Below are 25,779 nucleotides of genomic sequence, written 5' to 3'. Positions count from 1 at the left end.
AAATTAGAACATGTTTATCCAATATATGTGCATTTATCTGATAGATAATAGTCAATAGTTTATTCGCAAAGAAATTGCATTTTTTAAAAATATAACTAAAAATAAATTTCTTTTAAATATAAAAATAAGTAAATAATAAACAAAATTAAAATTAAATTAATTAATAAGTATAATAATACAAAAGTATACTGAACACAAAAATAAATTTAAATTAGTATGATAATAATCAAAAATAAAAAAAACATTAAAAGAACCCTAACCTTTAAATTTTAAGTTTGAAAAGTCCATTTTACTTACAAAAATTGCTTTCTGAAAAAAAAAATTAAAGAGATTTTTAAAATGCCAAAATGATACTTTGTCGAAACTTTTTTTAATTTTAGTTTCACTTATTTATCAAGCTCTTTTGTACTTGAAGCCCATTTTATTTAATTTCACTTGTCTGTCAAATCAAATTAAAAATAAATTTACACATACATATATAATTATATATTTACTTAAAAAAGTATACAATTAATAAAATCAAAAGAGATGAAGAACTAAAATAAAACAAATACAATTAAGATATATTAACAATATGTATATATATGGTAATTATATGCACATATAAATTTACTTTTTAACTTAATTTGACAAACAAGTGAAAATAAAAATAAAATGGGCCCCTAGTACTTTAGGATTACAAAAATAAAAAATGTTTGATGAACAAGTAATATTAGAATTAGACAAAGTTTTGTCAAATGGTGATTTTGGCATTTAAAAACATATTTATTTTATTTTTTCGGTAAATATAATTTTCATAAATAGAAAAAGATATAGTACAACAATTATGAATCAAGTAGTGCTTCCTCCGACAGTCCAAGGGATACGTCACAATCTATAAAGTGCATGTGTACTAACAGAGCTAGCTAAGGTAATGTCAAATATACGTTGTTTAACATCCTCCACAATTAAGCTAGCTAACATATTATTTTTTTCATAAAATAATTTTTGTAAGGGTAAAATGAACTTTTCAAATTTAAAAATCAAAAGTCAGTTTTTTTTTTTTTTTAAGGTTTTAATACTTTAGGGGATAACTGATATGGGGTGGATACTTCAGACATGATAACTGTATTTAACCCTATTTTAAATGTAGCAATAATATTTGATAGTTAAACGATAAAAGATAAGTGATATAGTATTGATGGGGGTAAAACCCTATTTTCTCGTAAAAAGACAACTTTGCCCTTGATGGGGCCCAAAATCGCAAGTTTGCCAGCATGACCCGCGCCACTTTTACCGGGTCGGGTCGCGACCCGACCCGACGACCCAGAACACGTGGCACGCGCGTAGCGGGTTGGTAGACCCCCTGGCTCTCTATATATACCTCCCAGTCAGTGTATTAAAGGGACGTCGTCTCGACCGCATTTTGCCTTCAGCTCGCTATTTTTTCCTGCGACCCCATATTTCGACCTCAACCGAACACTGACTTAAGCATCGGAGGGCCTTAGCTGGGGGTCACCCCAGCAAGCCTAACGATCTGCTTCTTTTCTCAGGGCCCAATCACTAGTCTGGGAGAGGAGCGACCTCGAACCACTTGGGAGATCGAACCAAGGAGGTCGCGTAGATTTCGACCCGGATCAGTTGGCGCCGTCTGTGGGAATCTGAGGAAAGCTCCTTTAGATTTGGTTTGAGGAAGAATTTGCCATGTCAGAATCATCAATGCGTGAACAAGAGGGAAGGTGGCATCTAACCGATGAAGAGAAGCAGCGGATGATTGGGATAGCGAGTAAGAAGGCCATGGAGGAGCACTGCCCATCTGTCAGGGAACCATCGTGGAAAGGACGGACGGAAGAACGGAGAAAAAAATGATCTTGGCTGGTCAAGTAGAAGGAACGGTTCGCATGAGGAAGAGTAAGGAAATAATGCCAAGAACCAGTCGGGTGAGAGAGAGATCAGCTACCACATCTAGCAAAAGTAAGGTAGGACAACCAGCGACCTCCAGAGTTGAAGTGGGAGGCGTAAGAAGGCAGATAGAGAAACTGAAGCAACAGTTAGAAGACCTGAAGAAGCGAAGCGACCTGCAGAAGGCGCGATCTCATTGTGTCTGTGAAAGACCATCAACTACGCGACCTGCAGAAGGCGCGATCTCATTGTGTCTGTGAAAGACCATCAACTACGCGACCTGCAAAAGGCGCGATCTCATTGTGTCTGCGAAAGACCATCAACTACGCGACCTGCAGAAGGCGCGATCTCATTGTGTCTGAAAGACCATCAACTACGCGACCTGCAGAAGGCGCGATCTCATTGTGTCTGTGAAAGACCATCAACTACGCGACCTGCAGAAGGCGCGATCTCATTGTGTCTGTGAAAGACCATCAACTACGCGACCTGCAAAAGGCGCGATCTCATTGTGTCTGCGAAAGACCATCAACTACGCGACCTGCAAAAGGCGCGATCTCATTGTGTCTGTGAAAGACCATCAACTACGCGGCCTGCAGAAGGCGCGATCTCATTGTGTCTGCGAAAGACCATCAACTACGCGACCTGCAAAGGCGCGATCTCATTGTGTCTGTGAAAGACCATCAACTACGCGACCTGCAAAAGGCGCGATCTCATTGTGTCTCCGAAAGACCATCAACTACGCGACCTGCAAAGGCACGATCTCATTGTGTCTGTGAAAGACCATCAACTACGCGACCTGAAAAGGCGCGATCTCATTGTGTCTGTGAAAGACCATCAACTACGCGACCTGCAAAAGGCGCGATCTCATTGTGTCTGCGAAAGACCACCAACCACGCGACCCCTCGTCTATAAAGGGCCAACTACGAGGCCTGGAAAGGGTACAACCTGGCAGGACAACATAAGGTGCAAAATCGTCTGATGACCATTGATTAGGCGATCTAAAAGAATGCATCCTCCCTGTCAGCCGAAACCGATCAATGCGATCAGGAGAAGTGTTTGAGAATCCCTCCAATTCTCCCTATATTTGAGGTCGGATTGATGATTATCTTAAGGGAATTATGGGAATACGAAGATGAAAGGGGAATCTCTCATAAAGAAGGAAGTTCATTGAGAAGAGGATAATTTACAGATTCAACCTCAACTCTTGAGTTCCTCCACCAAGACCGCAAATTCATCATTATGTTTCAAAGGGGGTTCTTCAGGGAACGCCGCGAGATTACCATCCAAGGACGAGATCGATGGACCATTCGACTTTCCTTAGCGTGCTACTCACACTAAGAAAAGTAGGGGAGTAATGATGGGGGTAAAACCCTATTTTCTCGTAAAAAGACAACTTTGCCCTTGATGGGGCCCAAAATCGCAAGTTTGCCAGCATGACCCGCGCCACTTTTACCGGGTCGGGTCGCGACCCGACCCGACGACCCAGAACACGTGGCACGCGCGTAGCGGGTTGGTAGACCCCCTGGCTCTCTATATATACCTCCCAGTCAGTGTATTAAAGGTACGTCGTCTCGACCGCATTTTGCCTTCAGCTCGCTATTTTTTCCTGCGACCCCATATTTCGACCTCAACCGAACACTGACTTAAGCATCGGAGGGCCTTAGCTGGGGGTCACCCCAGCAAGCCTAACGATCTGCTTCTTTTCTCAGGGCCCAATCACTAGTCTGGGAGAGGAGCGACCTCGAACCACTTGGGAGATCGAACCAAGGAGGTCGCGTAGATTTCGACCCGGATCAAGTATAAAAGATAAATCGCTATTATATATTAAATCTTAACTAATTTAAAAGATAAGAAGTTTTTATCAAAATAACGTTTCTCCAGAAGCAACACAAAGATAAATCATAGAGCTGTGAATCTCTACCATAGCATGGAGAAATCTCTCATTGATTCTGTTCTTTCATTTTATTGGTTGAGTACAAATATGTACGTTACATTTATAAATTTAATTTCTTTTATATTTTTTTTCACTTGATTATTTAATGATATTTACTTTTTTATTTCTTGAACTTTGTGATTTTATCAATGGTTATACGTGTGATTTTGTGATTCTATTAAGTATTTGAAAAATACGAATAATCTATGCAAGAAAGCATTAAAGTGTTCATTTTTAATCATTATTTTTATACAATTATGTTTTTTTTTTGTTGTTACACATCCAACAAAAAATATCAAAAGTTTGAATGTAACAAATTGTAAACAAAAGGGAAAAGTATTATTTTAGTCGGCTAAATATGCCTAATTTTAGTTTTAGTCCGATAACTATGTCCATTTTTGTTTAGGTCCATTAACTTACGAAATTGCTTACTTTTAGTCATCTGGCAGATTTTCGGACAATTTTACCCCTATGAGTGCATATGGACTAAAACTGTCTTTCAAAAGTTGCATAGGGGTAAAATTGTCTGTTGTTCCTTTTTCTGTTGATTTTTCTATCGAAAAACATCACATGCTGTGCATATGTGAAAAATACCAAATCGTATAACCCTTAAATATCATATATGCACTACGCGTGTGATGTTTTTTCGACCAAAAAATTAGTTGAAAAAAATAGTTATAAATGGCGAAGTACAAAGTTTCATAAAGTTGAGATGGTAAGTTAACAAAAAAAAAAAAAGTTTAAATATCAAAGTGTAAAAACGATCATAATTTAGATGACAAAATGTAACTAACTTGTTTTATGTCGAAGCTAGAGACATTAGATAAATAGCCCACATCAAGATATCGACACTTATAAAAAACAAAATATATAAAGTGAACCACAATTATGTTCACCAGCAATACTATAACATAAGCAAGCCATGATCTAAATTTAAAAATATATATACATAAGAATCTATAATTTTCTGGATATTTTCCTAAATAACTAATGATAGCTCATTCAATTGAAAGAAATTTGATATTTTATATATAGATAATTTTTATTTAATCTTATAAGTATGCTTTCTTAAATATTTATTATTATAGTCTTGATAAAAAATAAAAATATTCCCCATACTTAACTCAGGTTTTGTACTAGTTATCATTAATAATTAATGACCAAATCCAAGATAGAGCTATTAAGAAAAACAAACAAGTATTTTTTTCTTAACGATGGAGGGGTTGTTTGCAAAAATTTAAATTAAGTTCTTTTTAATTATAATTTAAATTAAAAGTAAATTGTAGTGAGTTTTTTTAATATTTTGGTACAATTATAAATACCTCTTGTTATTTGAAAATTATCAATACTCCTTCATGATTGATGAAATGGAAAAATATTATTTTAGTCTGCTAAGTATGCCTAATTTTAATTTTAATTTGATAACTATGTTCATTTTTGTTTAGGTCCAGTAACTTACGAAATTGCTTACTTTTAGTCCTCTAGCAGATTTTCGAATAATTTTACCCCTATGCAACTTTTAAAATGCAGTTTTAGACCATATGCACTCATAAGGGTAAAATTATCCAAAAATCTGCCAAAGGACTAAAAGTAAGCGGTTTCGTAAGTTACTGGATCTAAACAAAAATGAACATAGTTATCGGACTAAAATTAAAATTAAGCATACTTAGGGGACTAAAATAATACTTTTCCCTTGATGAAAATATATAATTCTTGGATGAAGAATTGGAATTGTCAACTTTATCTTTATTGTATTTTAAAAAAAATAAAAATTGCAAAAAAAACAAATAATGTCCACTTAGTCCATAAATTCTTTTCAGAAAGTTCTAATAAATAAGTGAAATTATAATGTCAACAAGGGCATTTTGATCAATTCACCATAAAAATGAGAAAATCTAACTGATTGTGCTAGTTGTTGGACGACTACTCAAGTACGAAAATATTGATAATTTCTCAAACAACGATAAAATATTTATAATTGTGTTAAACCTCATGAGAGTTCATTGTAATTTTTCCTTATATTAAACTAAATGAATGTATTTGAAAATCATAAAAACATTAACAAATGTAAATCATTAACACATTAATTAGAATATGGTACAATCATTGATTTGACTTGTGATGTTTTTGTCTTCTCATGTTTATCAATCTAGATACTTGAAAATTTGTCTTTTGATTGAAAAAATCATGACTATTTTGATGTTATGATGGACGTCATTGCAATAAAAAATAATAGTAATAATAAAATATCAAATTGTCATCACTAAAAATATATTTGAAGTAAGGATAATTTTGATTTATTATAATATATTTTATTAATCACAAAAATTGTGTATTAAACTATTATTATAAATAATTAATGATACATTTATAGTGGAAATTTAGTAACGATATAAATATGATGACATTCTTCTTATAAAACTTGGGTTGTCGTCACTATACTATCATTATATATGTGTTATTAATTATTTATAATGATACTTTTATGTATATTCTTTCGTCACTATTAAAATTATAAAGAATTATAATTTTAGTTATGTAACTTAAGAGGGTGGTATCTTTGATCATACACGAATTGCTTTTTACAATCAAGACGTTACAAGGCTAAATTGCTACCTCGAATGCATTTAAAACTTTAATTACTCCTTCAATTTAATTACAAATTTGTGACGACCGACAGTTTAGGAAAAATTATACTTTTATGATTGGGAGTTTAACATTTTTGGTCCTCTGTTTCACGGAATTTTCAAAATGATCATAAAATTGAAACAATTCAACATATTTAGTTATATTGTTTATGGGATTTTAAAAAGATCATAAAATTGAGAAAACTCAACATATTTATTCATTTGCTTTGCTAAATTTTGAAAACAGTTCCAAAATTGAAAAAAGCTCAATGCATATAGTTCCATGTCCAAGATTCTATCAAAGAATAACATCTTTTGATGCCATATCTTAAAGTCGTTACCAGAGAATTTCTCATGCGTTTCCCTGGATTAGTAGATTCAGTCGCCATAATCCACAAAATAATAATTGTCTTAAACTTGTCAGGAAAAAATCAAGGGATGTGCGGGATTTGTGTATCATAAAGTCGAGACAAGAGTTGAACTCTTTATCTTTAAGACAATTATTGCCCCACTCTGGTGCTAACGAAAACAACAATTTATCTCCCAAGATAAAACGACTTACAATCTCAAAGTAGTAGCACTACAAACTTTGAGAACAATGAATCAAATAATATTTTGGAACCCTCTTACTTAAACTATACCTGAAATATATTTTTATTGCTTAAGAAGCTATTGAATGAATGAAATGAAATTGGAGAATCTATTTATTGAAGTTGGAAAGGTATCATCAAATGAACATGTCCGATCAGAGAAGATATCTTCTAAAGGTTATAACTTTTCGTCTGAATAAATACATTATTCATCCAAAGGACATACCGCTTTACTTTAGATGCATCGTTTCATATAAAGGGTCTCACCCAATGAACACATCATTTTAACCAAAGGATACAACTATTTGGTTGAATTACGATTGGATGATTATTGGGTGTCATGAGTTTGTTATTCGTTGCACGTAGGGGTGGCAATTAGACTCGTAACAGGCAGGACCGGCCCCATTAGGTGCGAGTAATGGGGCTGGTGCGGATCCAAAAAATATTACCTTGGGCGGGTCACGGGTCCTAAAAATTAGAACCCACTTGGGTCCGAGGTGGATTTTGAGTCATAAAGACCCGTCCCGATCCCAACCCAATAATATATAATATATATGATATATATTACATATTATATATATATATATATTATTTTGGAGGCATTAATGTAGTCTCGTCATTGATTGTGGAATGAGGTAAATGATAAGTAAAATTTTAATTATATTTTTCTTTTACTTTATTTTGGTAGAATAAATTTAATAAAATATTATATTTTTTATTTTTTTATTATTGGGTACTTGTTCTACAGTTGAATAATTAAAAATTTGTCCAACAATTATTGATGAGGAAGAAGATGAATGATGATGTTGCATTTATTTTGATTTGAGAATTTATTTTTGGACTTGAATATTTGAGAAACAAATTTATTTGTACCTGATATGTTGAATTTTTTTTTAATATTTGTACAATAAATTAAAAACAAAAATATAACTGAGTCCACCAGGTTAGACCCGCCCCAGCGGGTTTTGTACCGGAGTGGGTCTCGGAATCGTCCCGAAGTTGGCGGGACGGGTCCCTAATCCACCCAAACCCACCCACTGCCATCCCTAGTCGCACGTTGTAACCAATCACTTATTACGATTTAATCTGATCAAAATAAATTTAATATTTAATTTTTCATTCATCATTTTCTAACAAATTGAATGTTTGGACTTTTATAATTAATTAATAAAAATAAATGAATCATAAATTGTATGAGCGAAACAAAAACAAATGGAATTAAAATTAAGAAAAAATATAATTTTAGTCCTACAACATCGAGGAATGTGATATTTTTTTATCCTGTACGAATTGATTTTCATAAATTAGTATTATAACTTTGAAATTTTAGCAATTTTAATTTTTTTTCCAATCAAGACATCTAAAAGTGGGGCTTTCTAGCTAGATTTATAGCTTAGCAGTCCATTTGGGGTGGCAATCTTTACGAAGACACCGCCACTTCATCATACTGGCCAGAAAGCTTCAATTTTAAAAGTTGTATATAAGTTACATGTAATTTTTTTATTAAATTGGTCAGAAAAAACTAAAATTATTATATTTTTAAAATTACAAACTAAATTATAAAAATCAATTCGTGTAAAATAAAAAATAGATTCTATCTTAAATTAAAGAACGAGAATTATATATATATATATATTTTAAAATTAGTTGGTCCAAAGTACTTAGAAGAATCCTACATCCCTCTCTCAGTACTTGCCATAAACATGCATATTTTCTGTTTCCATAAGTTTGCTCCACTTCAGATTTTTATTTCCTGTTGGGGTCCAATCCCTCTAAACACATCAAACATCCTTATCCCAACTCCCATGAGCTTTAGGACACCTATGTATGAAAACCATAAACACACAAAATAATTGCCTGCGCCCCTCACTCTCTCCACTTGTTAAGCTCAAAGCTTAAACGTTTGTACGCTGAGGTCAACGCCATAGTTGAAATCACTAACGTACAATACCACATAGCACGAATCCCCAACCTAATGGAACAAACATACTACACACGATAAATCTCTCAGGACAGAGAAGCAAGAAACTTCTGGAAAAAGGGATCGCAGAGAGCGGAGGGCAACCTTCTGGCTGCTTCCTAGATGGGCCCCAAGAACTCCCGGGGCGGACCCACCCGACCCGTTCTGCCTTCGCGAACCCCCGGAAAACACTAACCCATTTCCGGATTGTTTTTAACAAAAAAAATGTTCTTCCACACCCTTCCGTCCGCCTTCTCTATGCACGAACTTTCTAGAAAGAGATAAACACCTCACTACCTCCTCTCATTCTCACACCTTCCACTGCGTGTTTTCGCCCAGATTTCATATCTGCTCTCTCTGATGCTTCTGCTGCAGTTCAAGTGATTCATCAGTGTTTCAAGTTCGAAGCAGCAAAAAGTTGAAGCAGCTTTTTTTCTGTTGTCTTTTTTTGCTCTGAGGTAACGTATCGAGACAGATTCTTCGCTGATTTCTGAGGTCTCGAATCGTATGAAATGAATGGGAAAAAATATCTGTAGTAATTACTATGTATCAGACTTTTCTTTCCATTGTTGTTAGCAATAATTAATATTTATTAGTATTTGATAAAATTTTTTCTCATTTAATTTTGTTTCTTTTTTCTTACTGGTTTTTGGAGCAATCTGATGCGGTAAATATGAAGCTGATTGATTAATTAAGAACTCACCTGGATGAAGATTATATATATATATATATCTGTTTTGTGTGTGTGTGCTTTGAAGTGCTTAATTAATTTTGTTGCGAGCATTTATGAATGTGAAGGGATGGGGATGAGTTTGTATTTCTGTTGATGATCTGCTGTTCGAGTATGGATTTTTAACTCGCTGAGAATCCAGAGTTCAGGGTTTAAATTAATCTGCGGAGCGCGGCAGCGTGTGCAAATGTGATATGAGCGGCGAGTCCATGGCCGGCGGCGGTGGTGGAGGAGAGTCACAGAGGTCAACTCCGACGCCGTTTCTGACGAAAACTTACCAGCTAGTGGAGGATCCGAGCATCGACGATTTGATTTCGTGGAACGAAGACGGGACGACGTTTGTTGTGTGGCGGCCGGCGGAGTTCGCCAGAGATTTGCTGCCTAAATACTTCAAACACAATAATTTTTCCAGCTTCGTTCGTCAACTCAACACGTACGTAAGTCTCTCCCCCCATAAACAGCTTCAAATCAAATCAACAACTGTTTCTACATCATTTCTTGGTTGTAATTGTTTCTACTAATAATCAGAAACTACAATAACATTCGTATATGCATTCAGAAAAATATTTACTAATAAATAATTTTTCCGGATTATACGAAATTAATTCACACTTAGTCCATCAAGAAAATACAAGGATTGATGTATTTATCTGTGTTTCCCAACTCTTCAGGAAGAACAATAGTTGCTTTATATGAAATTTCCAGCTCTTTTTCTTGCTTTCTGGGAAGAATATCAGAGTCGTGGGAAATTAATGAAGGTTTTTCATTAACTTTTGACCTGCTGCTATATTCGGATTCTCATGAGCTTTCATGCAGTCTTTTCATTACACTTTTAGAAATCCTTTTCATTAATGCAGTTGAGTTGGTCGCAATGAGTTCGTCAGGATCGAAGTAAATGACTTCGACAGTAATTTTTCTTTGAATTTTTTAAAATTTATAGTATACCTTTTCGTTGAATTCGCAGGGATTCCGGAAAGTAGTTCCCGATAGATGGGAATTCGCTAATGATTGTTTTAGAAGAGGCGAAAAGGCACTATTAAGAGATATCCAGCGCCGCAAGATCTCATCCTCCGCAACGCCGGTGGCGGCCGCGGGAACGACCGCGGTGGCAGCTAATACACAAGCGGCGGTCTCGGTCGTGGCTCTGCCGCCAGCGGTTCCTGTTCAAATCTCTCCAGCGAATTCCGGGGACGAGCAGGTGCTGTCCTCTAACTCATCGCCCGCCGCTGCAGGCGCCACTACCCCGATGGCGGTGCGATCTAGCACATCCGCGCCGGAAATCTTAGAAGAAAATGACAGGTTGAGGAGGGAGAATTCTCAGCTGAGCGAAGAACTGAATCGGCTGCGGAGCTTGTGTGGCAATATATACAACATTATGTCGAACTACGCGGCAAATCAAGGCGACGCCAGTACCGGCGTGTTGCCTGAGGGAGGAGCGATGAATTTGATACAGGTGATGGAGGGAGAGGAATGCGGCGGCGGAGGAAAGGCGGAGGAGGAGGGTGAAAGGTGGCCGAAGATATTTGGGGTTTCAATCGGAGCAAAGCGGTTGAAGAAAAATGAGGAGGTGGAAGGGGAGGATCAGGGACAGGCGGTTGGAGCGAACGCCAAATCGGAGCCGTCGGAATCGGGGAGTAATAAAAATCACGACCCTCAATGGCTTGATAAATTATGAATCTTTTTTATTTTTTATTTTTGGTAGTGGGTGCTTAGCTAGATATATATATATTTATATATATATAGTGTTTATGGGGAACAACAACTGGATGTAGCAGCAGATAATATGACACGTGTTTGGACCAGTTATAGTTTAGTTCCCAACAATGTTGTCCTGTCCAAAAAGGGGCAAAGGGTAGATTATGGATTTGAATTTCACTAAATATAAAAATATTTATTGTGTTTTATAATTTAAAAAAATTGTTTTTTATGATTATTGAGAGTAATAAATGTGTGGAAAACGTAAGGAGAGTAAGGAAATTTTAAGGGTTAATTATTTCTTATTATTATTACGAGTCGCAGTTTTTAATTTTTTCTTTTTTTAAATTTGTGTTCAAGTTGCGGTTTTAAATCGCGACTTGGTGTCATGATTGAATTGCAATTGTAATTCACAAATTATGTTAATTTTTTTATTTTTTATAAATTAATTATATTTAATTAATTTTTAAAATATATTAAGAATATAAATATAATAGTGTATATTTTTCTATACAATTCTAAAAAAATACAATGAGCTTATACTGATAAGTTTGCAACAATGTTGGAACCCGAGGCCAGATTCAGAATTTAGGATGCAAGTAATTCTTGTGATATTATGAATGTATAAATTATTATCTTATATAAAAAATTAGCAATGTACTTTTATTTATTTTTAAAATACAATAATAAATTAAGAAAAAAAATTTATGTTTAAAAAATAAATTATTTTATTTTAAAAAATACAAAGAGATAAATTGCTATTTTAAAAAATATTCATCTCTTTGTATTTTTTAAAATAAAATAATTTATTTTAAATATAAAATAAATTACTTCATGAATTTTTGTATTTTAAAAAATAAATAAAAATAAATTGTTAATTTTTTTATAAGATAATAACTATACATTTATAGTATCACAAGAATTACTTGTATTTTTTTTTTAAATTCTGAATCTGGCCTCCGGTTTTAATCGAAGAGTTTCAACATTGTCGCAAACTTATCAGTATAGTTCATTGTATTTTTTTAAAAATTGTATAGAAAAATATACACTATTACATTTGTATACTCATTGTATTTTTAAAATCAATATAATTTTAAAAATTAATTAAATATAATTAATTTATAAAAATAAAATAAAACTTGTGAATTGCACAATTGCAATTCACACCAAGTCGAAACCGTGACTTGGGCACAAATAAAAAAATAATTCAAAAAAAAACACGACTCATTATAATATTAATATATTTATTTAAATTATACTAATATAATTTATTTATTTTTTATTAATAAAAAAATAATTAACCCGAAAATTTAAGTTAATTTGCCACGCATGAAATCAGCTTTGAGAGTATGATTTCATGTTGTAGAAGTTAGTTTGGAAAGTTGGTTTTTGCTTCTTGTAATTAGTAATTTAAATGGATTTTCAGTTAATGAATGCGTTATTATTTTTTAGTTAGTATAATTTATGTAAAATGTAGATAAGTTCGGTATGTTTAATTCGTTAAAAATCGTCAAAAAGAAATTCATTAAAAATCTAAATTATTGTTGAGTGAAGAAGAAATTTAGTTATATTTTTTTTTGTTTAAGTAGCATAAATATAATATATTTATAATACGTGGGTGATGGTTGTTATGTTCTGTATTTATAAAAGTGTCAACCAAGCCAATCAGATTGATGTATACTTCTACGTATTCTAAGATTAATCGAATGATTAACTTACAGAATAGGGGTTGATAATTCAATAATTAAGTTAGTAATAATTTTAAAAAGAATAAAATAGTAATGTCTAAGTAAAAAGTAATAATTATGCAGCATGTAATGAGCTAGTTAGTTATATATTATTAGCAAAAGGTTGAGGTAAGATTTAATTTCTTTAATGTCTTTAAGATAAAATTTTTGTGGGCAGGTGCTTAAGGTTGAATTAACTCAATCATTTTAAGATAGCAGCTTTGTAAATTTTGAGAAATAGAGAACCAAATAACATTTGGAGGTATATATGTTGACAAAACACAAAAATGCTGATTTTGCAGAATGTTTTAGACGCTTTTTCATCAATATTCTTCACAGTTGATTCCATTTCCCCATCTGCAGTTAGCCTAAAAGTAAGATGGAAATTTGGTGGAGGTCGCTTTCCTTTGCTTCTATTTCTAATGTATTTTAGTAGATAAGAAGAGGATGATAGAGATATTACCAAGTCCATGTTCATGAAACCTATGTGATTGATTTATAAAAGGGAATTTAGAACTTCTGGCTACAGAATCTTCACATAGTTTCCTGCAAACTTCTCTTGGATTATAGGTCCATATGATATGTCAATGCATGCCCCCACTTTGCAACTTTCTAGCCTGAAGATACTATTAAACTAATCTACCACCAGCTTTTTTCACAAATTTTCCACAAGGAAGTTGCGTTGTGGATAACACCAGAAACCCCCAAGAAATCTCTTTTATGCTTTTGCCTTCCGGTATCACTCTCATACAAGCATATCTATATATATATATCTACATAATGATTCCACAATGCTAGAAGGAAACAAATTCATCATGCAAACCAATAACCAGACTGCCATTTTAGAAATAACTGTTCTCTCAGCTCAAAATCTCATGGGGATAGCGTCGTTGGCCTTTTCCCGCCGTCTCCGGCCCTTCATTACCCTAACCGCTGACTGTCGTGCTGCAGGTAGCAGCAGTAAACATGTCAAAATGTACAAAACGAGGGTGGATGATAAAGGAGGTGTGAATCCCACATGGGGCGACAAGTTCCAATTATCTCTTGATCACAATTTTTTCTACCAAAGATGTTCAGGAATTTACCTACAACTTTACACGAAACATCTCCTAATGGGTCAGACTCAACTGGGGTGGTGTCTGATTCCGGCAGCTGATATAGTGAACCGGTTTTCCATAGTGGGTCCTACTCAGTTTTTGAGTTACCGTTTAAGGGCCAAGGATGGTTCAAGAGGGCATGGAATTGTTAACGTTGCAGTAAGATTACAAGGTTCTCTTGGAATTGTACATCCTCCAAGGTCATTGATTTCCAATGCTCCACACCTGCCAGAAGTGCATGAGAACGACCAGTTAGTGATTGGAATTCCAGTAAAAAGTTCCAACTTGTGTTCCCAACGACACTAAGAAAACAGTCCAGATGGGCACATTTTGCCAGAAGAGTGGCTAAGGAAAAGCTATCTCGATTTTTCAATGTATGCAAACAAATTTTATGGCTCCTGAATTTATTTTTGATGAGTTCGGAAAGATTGTACAGCAAGAGATGATACAAAGTACAAACATCCTTAAACCCATTAATCATGTAGAGTTACATGTAACTGTATGTGATACAATGTTCATATAGCATGCCTCTGGTTGCTCTGTGATCAGAGGGAAAAGAATTGTGTGATTTAGGAAGCATTGAAATTTGTATGTAGTGCCATTGCTACCATGCAATTTGAGGACGAAGATAGTTTCCTGTTGTTTCTGATTGAACATATAAAATTATTGTAATTTTTTATTGCAGTATATTCTCCTGGTAGAAAATTAGTTGACGTGATATCAAATCAAGGAACAATCGCACACAATTGTTGCTTTTCAATCACCAACTTTAAAATCAGATGGGACCTGATTTATGACAATCTAGAATACTGAAGTCAACAAAGAGTTCGTTCTTATCATATCAAAACAAACTAAGAACCAAGTTTGACAGCCTTCAACTTAAAGAATAAAGAATTTCTAAAGCACCAAAGCTTAACATTAACTGCTGTCATATCCGCAATACCACATCCAGCAGAAATGGAAGCTATTTCTCTGCGTTTACACCTACTATGGTTGCAGACTCAGAAGATGAAATTATCATCAATATTCTCCAAAAGTTCAACTGAGTAACAAGGAGTGTATCAACAGATCAAACACTTCAATTTCCCACCACACAATGTCTCAAGTGAATCAACAGACAAGGTAGAATTTGCAGTTCATGACATTTTCAGACAAGTTGGTTGTGACTCCAACCAAAAATTATTATTCCCTAGTCCCTACTTCTATATTCTCATCTTATGTGTGGGTGCCAGAAAAGAGTGTAATTTGTGAGTTTCTCTTCTTTTCACATTTTTCGACTCTAGTTTGAACATGTACTTCCTTCAAAATACAAAAAGACATCGTTATGATGGCATGACACATAACATCAAGGTACAATATTTTGAGGATAAAAGTTGCATTACAAAAACATGTAGAATGTTGGGCATCCTGAACTCAAGCAACATACTCATCCAATCAACAACCATAACCACGACATGTGAGCAGCTCCTGGTATTGTATGCTTATACTTGCAAAAAATTATATTTCTGTTTTGTTTTATTTTTTTGTTATTCAGAAAACAAGCAAAGACGTTTGAATGTTTGCCTGTATCCACACAAAACACACAGTTCAGTGTGTTTACCTATTTCTATTTATCTTACACTTATAAAAATCACGAAACAAATCATATTAAAAGTTCTAGAAAACATATTTACGTACCTTTGTCTTCTCTTTCCATCCCCAGAGATCGAAGAAAAACAACTTAGAATGGAACCAGACAAAACCAAAGTAGACCTTCAGCAAGATTAAATTGAAGAAATATGCTTTTCTCTCCCTATTTGCTCCACCAAACTTGATGCTATGGCAATAATCCAAAAGAAAAAGGGACAAGACAAATCATGAAAACAATGTAGTTGCTATAATGAACTAACAATAATTCTGAACCAAAATCCTAAAAAGTCATACTTATCAAATATCCAGCGGTTATTCTTGAAGGTGACACAAAGTGAAGAAAGTAATAAAGCAATTTTCATCGGTTGAAATTGAGCAGCAAAAATGGCGGGACGAACACAATCATGAAGATGAAGGATAAATTAGTATGAATATGCAGTTTCATACCTTGGCCTTACCTATTGCTTGACACCACAGCATGTCAACTACCAGAAGGGGCAAAATGCAATCAGTAAAACCAACAGCTTTAAAACCCTCATATGAAGATTCGGGGAGTTAATCACTCACACAACAGACAACTCTCCAAAGCTCATCAACTGATCCTCCCAAATCAAGCGACGTCCAATTTTCATGCCCTAGATTTTCCCTCTCAAACCCCTGAGAGTCGGAATTCATTCCGGAAATTGAGGTGGTGGGGCCAGCCGGAGTACGGATTTCTTTAAGCCAGCGGCGGGTAACAGGAACCCCACGAGATTCCGGCGGTTTGCTGCTGTAACAGAGGATTCGGGAGTTCCATTCACAAAAATTTCAAATAAAAATCACACACAGAGAGTCGGGCAAAAGTGAAAGAACTCTTGGGCAAGAACATGGGTTGCTTAGCATTTTCTTTCTATACTTAGCATTTTTATTCTAATTAACATCACAATAACAGCTATTTGTAAAAGGATAAATGCATTTTTCTTAAATATTTTTATTAATGTAATTTTGGTTTTTAAATAATTTAAAATTATAATTTTGGTTCATAAATTTTAATTTTTTTTGGCACTTTTAATTCTTTTATTAACTTTTCTGCTAAACTTAACGGAAATTTCATTTAAAGTGGAAAAAAAATACTATTTTCATCTCATTTTATAGTATTTTTCAAGTTGTAATTCGTATTTATTTTTTTTCAAACTTGAAAAGAGAATAAATAAAAAACAAAAAAAAAAAATAACCAATAAATTTTCTAAAATTTATTGGCAATTTTTCTATTGTTGATAATTTTTTATTAAGATTATTTAGAAAATTTGTTGCTTAATTTTTTTTTTTGTTTATTCTCCTTTGAAATTTGAAGAAAAATAAGTATATTGGATTATAACTTGAAAAACACCAGAAAATAATTTTCTTTCACTTCAAATGAAATTTTCGTTATTATTAACAAAAGAGTTAACGGAAGGACCAAAAGTGCCAAAAAAGTTAAAATTTGAGGACCAAAATTGCAACTTTAAATTGTTTGAGAATTAAAATCGCATTAGCGACTATATTTGAGGATAAAAAATATATTTATTCTTATTTGTAATTATGACATATCGAAGAGGAGATAATTGTAATTTGCCCTTTTAACATTATTATGATTTGGCTATTGGGCCTGTGGAGGCGTAATTCTTGGGCCATTGTGTAGGAATGAATACGGAGGTCCATAGCAGAGGTATGGGCTCAGAGAGCCCTAAGCCCAAGATGGATGCGACGTCGTAGAAACTTTATATTGCGAGGTTGGGGCATTAGGGTTTCGGCAACTCCAGAAACCAACGAAGTGCGGCTAGCTCACAGACCCTTGCAGCCATGGTTCTCAAGTAAGTTTTTCGCTCTCTCTCTTTCTCTCTTTCTGTCTGATACAGACACCACGCACCTGGATATGAGATTGTTGTGTGATCGACGTTTGAAGATGTGTTTTTCTTCTTTGATAATTTCTTTAGCTATGGAGGCATTCGCTGTTTTAAAATTTTTAGCCCTATTTCAATGTCTGGAATTCACGGGGAGCTGTTGGTCTGGAACTGTTAGATTTGTTTTCAACCTGTTAAATTTTCTTCTGCAATTTGACGGATTATAACTAGCATTTTAAGGGCTACATGGATAACCCTTATCAGCGTGTTTCGTGTTTTGTGGGGGTATAAAGAACAACTTTCAACGATGGAAAATCAACCTTGTACATCCATTGTGAATTTTGAGTTGATCTTGTCATTTCATTAAAAACATAGTTGTTAGAGATTTATAAACCTGAACAGCATCGTTGTTGCTTCAATTAAGGGCTTATAAACCCCTAGAAAGCATCAACATAGCTTTTTTGAGGAGTTCATATGGTGCTAGAATCTAGATACATATAACAATACTCCATTAGGGTTCTGGAATAGCTTCTTTGCTTGTCTAAGTTTTGCAGTGGTCTAGCCCACATGTCGTGCTCCTATTTTCCTGAAAACCCTTGCTTTGTTAGAAATTTAATCGGTGTAATAATATTCTGTCCAAATTGCAAAGTAAAGTATTTAGGGAGACTGGTTCTGTTTTCCTTGTTGATTCTCCAATTTGTATATTTATCATTCTCTATAACTTTTGTGTCTGGTGAAAGCTGGATCCTTGCATATAGCATACATTAAGTTACTGTATTAATATAATACTTCAGACGTTGTGGTTCATTAGAAATAATGATTTATTTACTATTGATCTTGGGTTTTCAGGACAGAGCTTTGCCGCTTTAGTGGTGCCAAGATATACCCTGGAAAGGGCATTAGATTCATTCGATCAGATTCCCAGGTGGGTTAAGAGGGAGGATGTTTGCTGCTGCAGTTTTCTGCGTAGCCAGTCTTTAACATTCCTCAGTTTCTAGAAGCAGTGCAAGTAATAAGCTCATGAAACTGTTCTTTTGCACCTGTTATAGGTTTTCCTCTTTGCTAACTCAAAATGCAAGAGGTACTTCCACAATCGCCTGAGGCCCGCGAAGCTTACTTGGACTGCGATGTACAGGAAGCAACATAAGAAGGTAATTTACTTGACAATCCCTTCTAATATATCTTTTACTCTGACTGTTCCTTGGCTGCATTGGCTTTCTTTATTGATTTGTTGTCACTAAATGGTTTGATCACTGATCCATAGGACATTGCTGCTGAAGCTGTGAAGAAGAGGCGCCGAACAACCAAGAAGCCTTACTCAAGGTCTATTGTCGGTGCAACATTAGAAGTTATTCAGAAGAGAAGAGCTGAGAAACCAGAGGTCCGTGATGCTGCACGTGAAGCTGCTTTACGGTATGTTAAGAGTTGAAAATGTTTGATCGCATGCTATATTTGTGATTTGACTATGTGTCCATACGATATGAAGAGATTTATATTTAGAACCTTTGACTTTTTGCTATGGATATCAGTGAAATCAAGGAGAGAATCAAGAAAACCAAGGATGAGAAGAAGGCCAAGAAGGCAGAAGTGATGTCCAAGCAGAAGGGTTCCGCCAAGAGCAACGTACCCAAGGGCGCTGCACCGAAGGGTCCTAAGATTGGAGGTGGTGGTGGAAAGCGTTAAATCTTTTGCAGATCTTGAGTCACATTTTTAATTCTATATGGAACATATTGATGCAGACATGGTTCTATTCCATTACTTATTGAATCGTTTTGGTTGCCGACATGCAATTGTTGTTTGTTTGAGCATTATTAGCTTGTAAGGCTATAGACTTGGTTTTAATTAGAATAGCATACCCCTCTCACTTTTGGTCTCTTTCTCTTGGTAGCTTTTAGTCCTCTTTTGGCAATTGCATATTGACTAAGATTCCTGGAGATTACACAGACCAAAAGCTTGCTTATTTCACCTAATTCGAAATCGTGCAATTTGGGGAGCCTGAGTTTGCATGTCACTTGATGCAATGCTCAAGTCCATGGCTTTAACCTGAAGAATCACTTTAAATAAGTCCGCACCTAGTTTGGACACTTAATCAGTAGACTTCCATGTTGGTTGAGGGAATCTGGCAATGCCGCCGTAGCTAATGTAGTACGCTGCGAAATGCACCTGAGATAAGTACGCAGAAGAGGTCTTTGGACCCAGCACTTGCAAGGAAAGGAAAGTGGATCAAGGTTTCCTTTTAACCTGCTAACCATATTTATTTATTTTATTATAAAATATTGTATAATTTTGATATCCATACACGTTTAAAATCAATTTATTTTATTTAACTAAATATATGTGATAAGAATTTAAAACGCACGCATAGAGCAAATTTTAATATTGGAGGAATTATATAGGACCAGTATCAACTAGCAATTAGTATTTGAAAATGTGAGTAGTTGCAACAGTGGCTTGATAAAACTATTGAAGCAGCCTTAGACAGGGGATCAGAACAAAAGAATCGGTAATAAGGGAGAAGGGAGATAGGAAAGCCCAGATTAGAAAACAGACACAAAAGGTGCTCTGCCCTGAAGCACGGAGGAGGACCTCTCAACACCCTCCAAATGTGCATCCACTAGAACATTACTATTTTTCTCTGTCTTTGATAAGTGAAAAACTTAGATCCAATATGACTATCTAAGTTAGAAAATTACTACCATAATTTGTTACTTCTCCATTTCGACGAGATTCAAACTCATGACATTTATAATGAAATAAAAGTTATGAGATTATGACATAATTGAAGAACTCGTCTTCAACCCTCAAAGAACTCAATATTGGGAAAAATATAATCTATTTTTGAATGGACTTCCGTGACAGAGTTTGAAGATATTCAGAGATAAAAGAGCAGTAAGCTAGGCCAATGGACTATAAACTAAATTAGGGATTAATCTAGAATTCCTTAACATACTAGCAATGATGTGATAAAAATTTATACTCAAACAAAAGTTCTAAAAAAACTAAACAAAACCTATTGAGAAATGAAAAGATTCAAAGAAATGAAATGATGGAATTTTGCAATGAACGATGATCCTCGTGAGTCATTATGATACTTGTGAGATGTTAGATTCTTTTTGAAAAGACGATCGTGAGCGAGCTTGGAGCGAATCAACAAAGCTTATCATAAGCAACTTGGAGCGAGCGAATCACCTGCGTCACAAGGACCATTCTCCCTCAAACACCACCCTATTCCTATTCATCCAAAGGGACTAGTAGAGAGCCAGAAAATAAGTGAATTTCGCTTTATCCAACTTTGCGAATATATGCCGTAGCCAATCCTCCATGCCAAGGCCGCCTTGGGCAATCTTCTGGGCAGGATGTTGAGAATTCGACCTCTCAGTTTTGTGACTTTGAGGTCGAACACTAGGTTGTATTCGTTGAGGTCGTAGTCCATGACAGTCATCATGAGATCGCACTTGAGCTTACGGATCAGAACACGATTTCAATTGTGCTTCATGAGGTCACATCGTAGGTGCACATGCCACGTCTGTAGATTTGTTAGATACGGGATAGATACTCTCGAACTGTCTTTTTTTTTTTTTTTTTTCTTTTATGTAACAAATTTGGTTAGTTAGTTGGGTTAGTTACGCCCATTGTATATTTAATCCCTTGTATACCATCATATGATGAACATATTACATAAAACTAGAGGAGAATTTTCTCTACAATGGCTTGCTCTCTGTATTCTTCCTTCTTTGAATATATGAAATTCAATATGGTATCAAAGCCTTTTTCGTGAAGGACTCTGAATACAACACCGGAACCACCACCCATACATCGTTTGCTGCTGCCACGTGATGGCGGATTTGAACCGGGAACCCCGATCCGTACAACTTGAGAAGAATGCTCTATACTTACATCCTTCAAAACACTCCGGAATGGTTCTGTTATGTTTCGAGTACGATATCTTTACATCCATATATACAATAAATCTAAAACTTTACCAAATATATTTTTTTGTAAGTTTGATCATATCTAACAGTCTGATCTGAATTTTAATGGTCTGATTAACCCATGTTTTTCAATAATGTAAGATGATAGTTACATCAATGTAATACTAACATTTATAAATATATAAATTTACTGCAGATTGTGAACATATATTAATCTCAACTATAAAATATTTTTATGTATTTCAATTGCATTATTTCAGATAATTGATACTTTTCTATAATTTTAAACTGTTCAGTATGATTTTTTTTTTGTACATTTTACTAATTATATTACTACTAAACTAATCAGTAGTTTATATTTATAACAATAAATTAAAATTTTATACTATATTTTGGTATATTTATAATATAGTACACATTATACAATCTATTTTGTTACTTATAAATTTATATAAAAAATTGGTGATTCTCATTATTTAATCTAATAATAATAATAATATAGTGTGCATTATACAATCTATTTTATTACTTATAAATTTATGTAAAAAATTGATGATTTTCATTATTTAATCTAATAATAATAATAATAATAATAATAATAATAATAAACAAAAAAGCAAAAAAAAAAAACAAATCAACTCGAGCTCGAGCTCGAGCTCAAAATTACAGTATCGAGCTCGAGCTTGAAATTACAAAATCAAGCTCGACTCGTTGCCACCCCTACATACCACAAACACTTCACCAGATTGTCATCAGAAACATTATTAACTTTTTCTTTATCTTCATAATATTTTTTTTTATTTTCTCTTTTGGGTTTTTTACAATCTTTAATGTAATGCCCTTTAATTCCACAGTTATAACGTCTTTCTCTTGTTTCATCTTCTTTATACGAATCCTCCCTAGTTCTGGATTTGCTTCTGCTACCACTCCTACTTTTACTTCTACTTCTATTGTTGTACCTAAGGCTAAAGTTTCTAAATTTCGGTCTTCCCCTAACAACATTAACCTCATGTTGGTTTTGACTAGGTTTATTTGTTTTTAAGTCCATCTCCTTACTTTTTAAACCATTTACGACAGTTTCAAGGTTTACACTATCCTTACAGTATTTTATGGCCGCTTTTAGATCAGAATAGGTTTCAGGAATAACATTAAGTAACACTATGGGAGAGTATTTTATCTATATTTTTATCACCCATGTGTTTTATATCTTGAATTAACTTAGTGAAATCATCTAAATTTTCATCAATATTTTTAGACAAGTCAAGTTTATATCTAAAAGACTTTTCTGATTTTATTTTTTCTTTTCTTTATGCAAAAAATTACGCTCTTTGAGCATGATTTCACACATATTTTACAAAAATATCTTTTGCAGCAATTACATATAATTTTTTAAAATTTTACATTATTTAAATAAATTCCTAATATAAGTTGATTGAAAAGTCTACTTAGGAAGAGTTAAAATAAATATATTTTTCATAATTATAATTCTAGACACTAAAATTAGAAAAGGAAGATAATTTGTAGAAAGCTTCTAGAAGTCATATAAGAAAATACCTATTGATAAAAGATAACTGTTTTGGAAGATTCTTATACTTAGAGTTAGAAAAATATCAATGTGGAGAAATTCAAAGAGCCTCTATTCTAATCTTTGGATGAAATTAGTATACACCGTTGATTTGATTGGGTGACTACTATAAATAAAGGGTGATCCTCATTTGTAATGGAACCAAGTTAAAAAAATAATTTGAGTAGTGGTCAATTTTCCTACAAAGAGTCTCTACTATTCTTTCATCAACCAAGTCTTTTTACATCCCAATTTCAAGTATTAAAATTTTTATATAATTATAAATATCTACGCATATTCTAAGGGGTTGTTTATATTGAGTAACAAAGGTGGATCGGGCTAGAAAACTAGCTCGATCCATCATTTTTATTGTATGATATCAGTTCGACAGTTATCAATCGAGCCCTTGATTGAGGTCGATTAGTCTAGATTATAAATTAGACTCCAGTCCATGTGGCTGGAAGTAAAGTGGGGGCAAAAAGTATGTAGTGTACTTGATATGCATATAAAATTTTCACACGTAACCTCATTTTAAAAAATTTTATATATTTTCATTTTTATCTCAAAAGCATCACTCTAGTAGAAGAGTAATCATTTTCTACTTGCGAGCAGTTCAAACTTGAACTTGAATAGAAAACCCTAAAAGCTCAGATTCCTTGAATCTAATCGAAAAATACAACATAGTTGTGCTGAGACTTAAGTATATCATTGGCCCTTCATGTCATCTCACCCAGTCAATCCCTTGCGCTTCTCTCTTGCTTACTCTGAGTACAACATGATCATTCATTTTTTGTTTCTATTTGCAAATATAAAATAGATTTGTATGAACTTTGTGATTTTTTTTTAATTCTGTATCCAGCAAAAAAATTCATTAAGGTCCCATTTACCATTTAACCAAATTATAAGTATACGAATCCTGAATGTAGTAGCAGATCTATCTAATAAGATTCAAGAGATATGGGTTAACAGAAATTAACAAATTGTGCCTTAGGTTGGGTATGTGCAAGCTCTACAAAAATATAAGATGAAAGCACGGAAAAAGACTCGAAGAATGAGCAACAAAATTTTTATGACGACGAGATCCTTAGCGTGAACAATCACAATAAAAGATTTGTTGCGGGCATTTCATCATTAATCTACAATAATGAAGTCAGCGATGCTAAGGAATTGGATGCCTTCGTAAAAGAATATCTCCATCCAAATGATGCTGATACTGAGGAATTCAACGCCTTCATAAAACAATGTTTTTATCCAAATGATGATGATGAATGGTGTTGGTGCTGAAGAAACGTTGGACAGTCAAAATAAAGAACAACCTAAAATATCATCGAGAACATCCAATGCTCCTGAGCTTGATGCCTTACTCCAACCATATCTGAAAAATTGATACACTATTTGAGGTGTTTGATAGTTTGATCACTACAAGAAATATAACTTTTAATTATGACTAGTGTCATGGTTAATAATAAACAGTTGTAATAAATAGTTATTCGATCGGGATTTTTGTGGGAGTGGCTTCAAAAATTATCATAATTAAAAGCCATAACAAATATTTTTACCATGGTTCATAGTTGTAACAAATAACTTTTTCAAGGTGAAAAAAATAATTTTTTGCATCGATTTTATTTAACTATATTTAATAATAGTTATTTACTATAATTTATTTGATATAGTCATTAATATTATAGCTAATAGTAAATCTTTTTCTAGTTGATCAACACGTTGGCGAGTACGTCAACAACAATCAATTTACCCCAGGCCAACTGACTAGTGATTGATAGTACAATTTTTTTCGTTTCTAAATTCTAAGATATGTATACCAATCATGGATTAAAATACTTGGACTTGTACACTAAGCCTCCATTTATTTTGGTATCGGATTAAATGCGTGATGGGATTATCTTTAACTACATAGATGATAAAAAATTCTATATAAATTGTGAGGTGCTTACTTACATGTATTACCGAAATCGGATAAATCCTATCAAATGTTTACTTTGATAGATTCACATATTTTTAGTAGAAAAATTACCTCTTGGGCCTTGTTACAAAATGTAATAGACAATAAATTATTATTATTATTATTATTATTATTATTTAGTAAAACTCCAAGGGTATAATAGTCATTTACCTTTTGGTGCAAGTTTTGGACCATTTTATACCACTTCCATAAGTGGTATTAGTTATTTAAACGTAATCGTAATTACTACAAAACCTTGATTTTATATCGGACCCCCATATATCAAAATAAACATTGTATTAATCTATACTAATCTTTTTATACGGATTCATACATCAAAATAAACGGTGCATATGTATTCGTTCTTTAACTCTTTCATAATTTGGGTTGACTCTATTCAGGGTGAATATGATAAATGCTTCTGAATTTTAATTTTTCATGAGTGTTTTTCTTGTTTATTTTATAAAGGGATTTATTTTAATACTTTTCAATATTCTAAAAAAATTGTGCAATCACTTTTAAACCAAAAAATGATTGACACTAGAAAATATAATTTTTGGCTATAAATAATTACATGACTAAAACAAGGAAA

General features: G+C 33.7%; 2 protein-coding genes and 1 long non-coding RNA gene across 5 annotated transcripts; 2 read left to right on the top strand and 1 right to left on the bottom strand.

Annotated features, from left to right (window-relative positions):
* Positions 1 to 9,203: 9,203 nt before the first annotated feature.
* Positions 9,204 to 11,654, top strand: LOC105158775 (heat stress transcription factor B-2b). 2 transcript variants are annotated; one of them, XM_011075640.3, is made up of 3 exons: positions 9,204 to 9,449; positions 9,871 to 10,158; positions 10,686 to 11,654. In XM_011075640.3, exons 2-3 carry the CDS (start codon positions 9,916 to 9,918, stop codon positions 11,394 to 11,396), a joined length of 954 nt encoding a protein of 317 aa, XP_011073942.2. In that variant the 5' UTR covers positions 9,204 to 9,449; positions 9,871 to 9,915; the 3' UTR covers positions 11,397 to 11,654. The 2 variants fall into 2 exon arrangements, with proteins under 2 accessions (XP_011073942.2, XP_088734061.1); XM_088877935.1 differs by having other exon boundaries at positions 9,205 to 9,449; positions 9,864 to 10,158.
* Positions 11,655 to 13,832: 2,178 nt separating this feature from the next.
* Positions 13,833 to 16,796, bottom strand: LOC148789453 (uncharacterized). 2 transcript variants are annotated; one of them, XR_016067924.1, is made up of 3 exons: positions 15,918 to 16,786; positions 14,229 to 14,465; positions 13,833 to 14,088 (listed from the first exon to the last, which is right to left on the bottom strand). It is a non-coding gene; the product is annotated as an uncharacterized LOC148789453 (long non-coding RNA). The 2 variants fall into 2 exon arrangements; XR_016067922.1 differs by having other exon boundaries at positions 14,229 to 16,796.
* Positions 16,797 to 17,563: 767 nt separating this feature from the next.
* On the top strand, positions 17,564 to 19,604 carry LOC105157517 (large ribosomal subunit protein eL24). The gene is made up of 5 exons (XM_011073921.3): positions 17,564 to 17,701; positions 18,581 to 18,656; positions 18,781 to 18,882; positions 18,996 to 19,144; positions 19,261 to 19,604. Exons 1-5 carry the CDS (start codon positions 17,691 to 17,693, stop codon positions 19,412 to 19,414), a joined length of 492 nt encoding a protein of 163 aa, XP_011072223.1. The 5' UTR covers positions 17,564 to 17,690; the 3' UTR covers positions 19,415 to 19,604.
* The last annotated feature ends 6,175 nt before the right edge of the window (positions 19,605 to 25,779 follow it).

The sequence above is a fragment of the Sesamum indicum genome, linkage group LG1 (assembly GCF_026168435.1).
Source record: "Sesamum indicum cultivar Baizhima isolate 11 linkage group LG1, ASM2616843v1, whole genome shotgun sequence".
NCBI lineage: Eukaryota > Viridiplantae > Streptophyta > Magnoliopsida > Lamiales > Pedaliaceae > Sesamum > Sesamum indicum.
The sequence above is the reverse complement of the archived record's forward strand: the minus strand, read 5'-3'. Positions and strand labels throughout refer to the sequence as shown.